The 7,703-nt window shown below is 34.3% G+C and overlaps 1 protein-coding gene across 2 annotated transcripts in view; it reads right to left on the bottom strand.

The window, feature by feature from the left end:
• Positions 1-25: 25 nt before the first annotated feature.
• CXADR (CXADR Ig-like cell adhesion molecule) overlaps positions 26-7,703 on the bottom strand; it is a 57,396-nt gene continuing 49,718 nt past the window's right edge. The window contains exon 7 of one of the 2 annotated variants that reach the window (XM_031458068.2): positions 26-454. In XM_031458068.2, coding sequence (XP_031313928.1) covers positions 214-454 — 241 coding nt within the window. In that variant the 3' untranslated portion in view covers positions 26-213. The remainder of the gene's footprint in view (positions 455-7,703) is intronic. The other variant, XM_064496530.1, reaches the window with a different exon arrangement.

Raw genomic sequence — 7,703 nt, 5'->3', positions numbered from 1 at the left:
CAATGTGTTTAATTAAATATTTAGCAATGAATAAACAATGTAACAATTTAAATTTTTCTTTAAAAAAATTAATTTTATTAACCGTACCTTTCTGAAAGGCTACAGGATCAAAATACTCATGTAAATAAAAAGCCTAAAATTTGATAGTAGTAGCTTATTGAAAATATAATCAAATATCTTTCATCCATCAAAGTCACAGTATGTAAGATTTTCCTAATCAAGAATTTGGCCCGTACAAATTTTGATACCTCTGACTGACATGCCTAGTGCCATTGCATAAAGCGGAAAGGTTCTTACAGTCTTACAGCTGCTATCATCTCTGTGCTTTGGGCTTTCTTTCAACATGTTACAGTCTATTAGGTCTAAAAGCCAAATAGTATAATACTTCAGATTCTTCAGTAGTCCTTCATATTTATACCACTGTAATGCCATCAGTTTCGTAAGTGTACTTGAACTACAAAAAGAGAAAAAGACATAAGAATTTAGATTTTTTTTCTAAGGTAAATTTTTTAAAACTAAGATCAATGTGTTTTTGCATTACTCACGTCTTTAAATTTTTAGTCTTAAATTATTTGACTTAAATCAGAAAAAAATCACAACTTGCTAGTAAATCATTGAATGGCCTTGGCTGTTAGATATTCCTCTTGTTTTCTGTTAAATTCTGTTGGAAGTATAGACTACCAGAAAAGTGCACAAATCATAAGGATACATAGCTCTCAAAGGTTTGAAAGGAAGTGGAATTTAAAGTGTTTACAACCTCAACAGAAAATTTATTTTTAAACCTTAGAGACTTAAAAATATTAATGTTAAACTGTACTCATAAGCCATATGCACCTTTAAACCTATTTATTAACTATAATGTCTGCTTTTCCTGAAATACATTGTGGATGCCTATTTAAACTAGAGCATATTTCCATAGGGGTAGCTGGCATCACAAGGGAGATAAGTTTTATTTAAGTTTGAAAAAAATTTTTAATTGTTACTGTTCCCTTATAGGTCCTAGAGAGTTTTGTGTGATAATGGCAGGCTTGTGGGCAGTCGTAAAGGTGGCAAGTTTCAAGTATTTTTGTCATGGAGTTAGCAGGTAGCATTTGTTCTGTTAGTTAGCTCATGTCTTAGTTACAAGCTCGTTGGGGAGAATCAGAAGCATAACAGCCATACTGTTGAGGAGGGAAATATTTTTGGCACAGACCTAGTAACATAACTAGGCCTTTCCACGTTGGACCACTATAAAATCTAAATCTTACTCATTAGTGCTGACAACTAAATAGCGGAGTGCCTTGGAGAAAATGCTAATTTTCAATTTTACTGCATGTTAGACTTGGTACCTGTATTAACTATCCACTTCACATCTTGTTCCAAAATTTATTTAAAACAAAAGAAAGCTCTTATCAATACAGCTTTTTCAATGCATTCCTAATGAAATAAAACCATTTTTCTTTCAGCAGCTGGGTCTTAAAGTCAGTCTAATAAGTATGCAGTTCAAACGTTTGTTTAACTTTTTAAATAGCAATTAGAACTCCAGGAGCTGTAACATCTCTGTCTCCCTCAGGCTCTAGGACTTCTCTAATGAAGACAAAACGTCGCTGCATAATTTCAGCTTGAGAGCCTTATCAGGCTGGTTCAAGCAGGAGTGGCATGTGACTGAATGGTGATAATTAGTTATAATTTTTCATTTTATGTTTGTAGTTACAGCTGCAAAGCTTCTCTAGAGGTTAAATTTGGACATGGGACTATTTAAAAGAAAAAATATAAATTTGTAAATTCTATTAAATTCAAATCAAATATTTTCTGGTTTTTTAGTATAATATTTATCTCAAAGTACTTAACTTTTTAGCAAGTTTCTATGATTTCAAACAAAGATAATAAAGCATTTAGGTTGACTTCTACTCAGCTATTACTGTTAAATGATTTCTTGCTTGATGACTGGGGGAAAAAAAAACTTAAAAACACATGTATTTATTTACCTTATCAGAGAGACCATTCTATCCCTTTTACAGATGATAGTAAACAATAAGTTTTTAAAATTTTATTGCTATGTGCCAACAACTTTTAATTCTCATAATAACCTCCTGGGGAAGTTAACCATTATTATCCCAGGTAAGATAAGAACTTCCAGAGAAGCTAAAAATTGGAACATCTGTTCAAGAAAATACTATGGAAAATACCATGTAGACACACACACAAAAGTAGATCATTTTGTAATGACATGGAATAAAATGTTGCACGTTGGGAAAATATTGCAAGTGGAGAAAGAAAAATGTTACATCTAGAATGGTGCTAATATTGTCTGAAAAAAGAAACACCAAATTGTTAACAGTAGGTAGTGTTCTCAGAGGCAGGTGATGAAGTCCAGGTCGGGGAAGCAGATACAGAGAAATTTAATGCTTCTACATTGTACATTTCAGTCTAGATATTTATACTGACCATTATTACTTGGTAATTGGAGAAGTAAAAGGACTTTTTTTTTTAAAGCACTCAATTTAAGACAAGGTCAATGGATTTATTTTTAGCAAATACAAATACTATACATCACTGATAACCAAATTGCATATGTTTCATGGGCAATCTGGTACATTCTGAATTAAACCATTGCAATGAGGTCACAAAGTTTTGTTTGCTGATCATACTGTGTCTGGAAGAAAATATTCCAAAATAATAAATGCTTGTAATAGAGTGGTATAGACATAATTCTCCAGTGTTCCCAATGATACACATTAATTTCATGACAATACTTTAAAGACAATACTTTAAAATAGCACTTTGTGGGAGAAAAGTTCCTATTAGGAGTATTAAATACCTGGAAATTAACAATAACAGAAAGGAGTGAGTCCCACAGAGGAGAAAAATGTTTTAAGAATTTACCTAAAGTAAAAACTGACTGGAAGAATACTGCATATTTCTAAATTGACTCAATACTATTAAAAAAGACTTTACCTTTCAAATTAATATGTAAAGCCAATATAAATCATAATTAAAACCTTAGTGAAATTTTAGTGGAACTAGAAAACCTAATTTTAAGTTTACATAGAAGAATTTTCAATAACCAAGAATTTTTTTTTAAAAGAACAATGGACAGAGTGTTCTTACGTAAATTATCAATATATACTCTAAGGTATAACAGGAGTGCATTAATACACCAATGAAATAATACAAGTGCAGAACCAGAAACATTTAGATACAGAAGTTTAATGAGTGGTGAATGTGGCTTTTCAAGTTGAAAATAATGCACCAATAACAAATTAATAGTGAACTATTTGTCTATGAATATTGTACATGTATATATTTTATTGAAATATAGTCAGTTTACAATGTTGTGTCAATTTCTGGTGTACAGCACAATACTTCAGTCATGTAGGAACATACATATATTTGTTTTCATATTCTTTTTCACCATAAGTTACTTCAAGATACTGAATATAGTTCCCTGTGCTACATAGTATGAACTTGTTTTTATCTATTTTATATATAGTAGTTAGTATCTGCAAATGATATGCATTTTTAAATTCTTACTTCAAGCCTTCAAATTCTTACTTAAAAATAAATTCCAGGTAGATTAAAGATAAAATGTAAAATATGAAACTATTACTGAGAGGAAATATGGAAGGAGATATTTCCAAACTTTCAGCTTAGGAAAATTTTCCCCACAAAGATTGATGTTTTGGAATTGAAGAAAAAAAAAATTTAAACTGCGTATCAAAAGACATAAACACAATTAAAAGATAAACTGCAAAGAGGGAGACATTTTCCACAAAATGTTTAAAAGAAAATAAATTAATATTCTTAATATACAAAAATCTTCTACATATAATTAAATTATTTAGCAGAGTCAAAGAAATACAAAGAAATACAAATGGCTAAGAAATTAAAAGATGTGCTAATGGCACCCTAATGACAAATGAAATAAAAGTTGAAACCACAAAATACCATTTTCACCTAGCAAACTAACAAGCTTTGAAAGATTATGGTTTGCAGTCTTTGTGGAAGGCAATTTAACAATGTCAAAAATGTTTTTAATGTGTATATTCTCTTACCCAGTAATTCAAATTCTGTACATATAGAAAGTAACCTAACAAAGTAACAACGTAAAAAAACTAATGTACAACTGATGCAGCCTTATTTGCCATAATAAAAGATCATAATTCATTCACACTATGTAAGACTTGATCGAGGCCAATAAAAGAATGATCTGTATCTTCTGATGTGGAAAGATGTCCACCAAATTGCATGAGGGTAAAAATGGTACAAAAAGTGAGGATAGTCATAGAACTTAATAGGTTTATCATGGATGAAATAAGATGATTAATATAAAACACTCCAATATACAAAATATCCAATGCTTAATAAATTGTATTATGTTTACATAAGGTGTATGAAGGGTGGAAACAGGTACAAAAAGTGAGGACAATAGAACCTCTGGATTTATCACAGGATAATGTTAACCACTGTAGTTTACATGGATGCATAGATATATAAAGTATTGTATCTAGCAAAATGGAATTCCATTTGGCAGGTCCTGTAACTTCTTTTCATTCTATGATAAACCCATGTGTGTTCTAGCAGTATCCTCACCTACACAAGGAAACTGAGTCTCGGAGTATTCAAGTTAAGTTGTCCCTGATGACCTAAGCCAGCAGGGCTTCAAACCAGGCAGTGTGACTCCAGGACATGCTTTTAAGAGCAGGACTGAGGGTTGGAAAGATAGGCTAAACTGTTTACAATGGCTACCCTTAAGCGGTTAGTAACAGTGTGTAAGCACTGGCTTTTGTTTTGTGGGGTTTTTTTGTTTGTTTGTTTTGTTTTGTTTTTTTGTCATTTAGAAAGCAATAGAATAGATATTTTAGTATTATTCTCTCAGACTGGATTTCAATGAAAAAGAATCAATCACATTATAAGAATTATTGACCACAAGAGGGCATCACATATTCTTTTTCCAACTTACAAGCTAAAGCTTGTAACTGTAAATAATCTCCCTTCTCCATGAAAAGTATTAGTGGTTAGTTTAAATCATTGTTTTCCCTATGCATCTACATATAGAAGTGCCATTTGTAATGGAGAATAATAAACGTGTGCCACAGTTATTATATATAACACTTACTCGATAAATTTTTGTTAATAAAAAATATGTAATATCTAATGAAAAATATACTTATTTAGAAAAAATAAAAGTACCTAAAAGCATAGAGAATAAGACCATTAAAATTACCTGTAATCCTTGCAGCAGAGATAACCACCGTTAATATTTTAGTGGATGGGGGATGTTTAGAGAGACTTTAACTTTGTATATTCCTATACTGTTGTTTTATGAAATATATTCATTTTACAGTCTCATAATTTGAAAACATGGGATATTTTCTTATGTCATTGATTTTCTCCTAAAACATGCTTTTTAACAGTTTCATGGTATTCATATGTATGTGCCTTAATTGACTTAACCAATCTTTATCATTAGATATGAAGTTACAGACCTATTTTGGAAATTTTTTCCATCATATAACTAAATATACACCTCTTTTTTGGGGGGTGGTAGCAGGGAGAGGAGTATTCCTTTCAAGTCCAGAAATAAATGGGGGCAAATTGATATTAAAACTGCTAACTTTTTTGAATTTACATATAGAAAATCTATAGACGATAAATATTTGAGAGTCAAGTTAATAAGTAAAGCTGTAAGATTTCAACAGAAAAATATTGTTTCAGTCACCGGATGGACATTCACGTGCAAGTAACCCCTATTTTACTTAATAATGGCCCTAAAGTGCAAGGGTAGTGATGCTGGCAATTCGAATATGCCCAAGAAAAGTCATAAAGTGCTTCAAGTGAAAAGGTGGAAGTTCTCGACTTGAAAGAAAAAAATGCCAAGCTTGCTAAGATCTACAGTAAGAATGAATCTTCTATCTGTGAAACCGTGAAGGAAAAAAATCTGTGCTGGCGTTGCCGTCACAATTCAGACTGCAAAAGACAGCCACGGTGTGTGGTAAGTGCTTAGTTAAGATGCAAAAGGTATTAAGTTTGTACACTAAGCTACTTTGAGAGAGACTGCATTCATATAACTTTTATTACAGTATATTGTTATAACTGTTCTATTTTATTATTAGTTATTGTTATTAATCTCTTATTGTGCCTAATTTATAAACGAAAATTTATCATCGGTATGTTTGTATAGGAAAAACAGTACATGTATTACCTGCAGTTTCAGGCATTCACTGGGGGCCTTGGAATGTATCCCCCACAGGTAAGGGGGCACTGCTCCATCTTCTCTACCACACTCTCTTCTCTCAGAATGGCAAGGCCATTCTACCGTTCTCTACAAATGTTCTCCCTGTTGACAGTTCCAGGACTCCATGAGGGAAAATGTCCTACTTAGCAACATGAAAAGAGCACAGTGCCAGTAGCCAACATTCAACTTGGAATAGCGAGTGACAACTGACCTAACACGTGACCACATGTCTTCTTTTTCGAGTGCAAGATAACTCATTTTCCCCATGAGTAGTTTGCACTGATTCCATAAAACTGCTCTGGGAAAAAACTGCACAAACCTGAAGAAACCAAAGATATATTATGAAGAAATACACTGTGATGGGGATACTTGTGGCAACAGCTTGATGTGAACACAGCCAGAACTGCTGCAGTTATCACCATCAACAAAGATTACTGAGAATCTATTACATGTCGGACATTTAGACGTAAACATGCTCAACCTTGGAGAAGTCTGACACCTGCTTAGGGAGAAGAGACAGACAACATGAAGACAGGTGCCCCTCAGCTTCCTCAGAGGGAGCAATTGCAAGGAGAGAGCAATCAGGCTGAACCAGGAGGATGGTTTAGGAAGGATCAGGAGTACATGGTGAGAAAAAGGTAGGACCATAAGCAGTCAAAGAAAAAGGATACCTTGGCCAAGAAAAGAAGTATATTTCATATCATTGAGGATCCCTTTTCTGTGTTCTTATTAGATCCCCTCCCCTGTTCTTCACCCCAAATTTCCTAAATTTCTCCTCTTTCCTCAGTCCTCTTACCTCCTAGCTACCCCCACCGCCCACCCTTCCCAGGGTATGACCTCACCTCTACGGAGCAAAGTGAGATCGTCTAATTCTATCCTGTCCCCGCAGCCACAAACCTATCAGATCTGCCCCAGTCTCCCTCCCTCTCTTCCCTCAGTCTCTGGAGATGCTCTCCTTGCCCTCTCCAAGTTAATCCCACCAACGTTCCGTTTTGGCTCCTTCTTGCTTCCAGAACCATCCTCTACAGCCTCCACGCTCCAGCCTCTCCCATCCTCACAAACAAGCTAACCTTTGCCCTTCCCTAGTTACTGTTTCCTCTCACTTCCTCCTTCTCTTCATGGCCAAGAGTCTTGAGAGATTAATCTACATAGCTTTCAAACTGGGTCTGATGAATCAGGCGTCTCAGGTGCTGGGGGGATCAGATGACGAGACGAGCAAAACCATGTCTTTCATATAATTTGGACACTGTAGGATTTTGTCTGCGCGAGGCATGGTTTTACATGCTAACTGTATTTCTAGGTTTTCCTTAGATCTCATTCATGCTTCAATCCACTGCACTAAGGGTTGGCCCAACCATTCTACCAGAACTGGTCTGTCATCGTGCATGACTTCATTCCCAGAATTGTTGCTTTTTCAGTCTTTTGTGCCCCAGGGGGCTGCCTGCAGTTCTCTTCTCATTCTCTGTACTCTTTCCTGAGTGATCTC

The sequence above is a fragment of the Camelus dromedarius genome, chromosome 2 (assembly GCF_036321535.1).
Source record: "Camelus dromedarius isolate mCamDro1 chromosome 2, mCamDro1.pat, whole genome shotgun sequence".
NCBI lineage: Eukaryota > Metazoa > Chordata > Mammalia > Artiodactyla > Camelidae > Camelus > Camelus dromedarius.
This window is presented reverse-complemented; position numbering and strand designations above follow the sequence as displayed.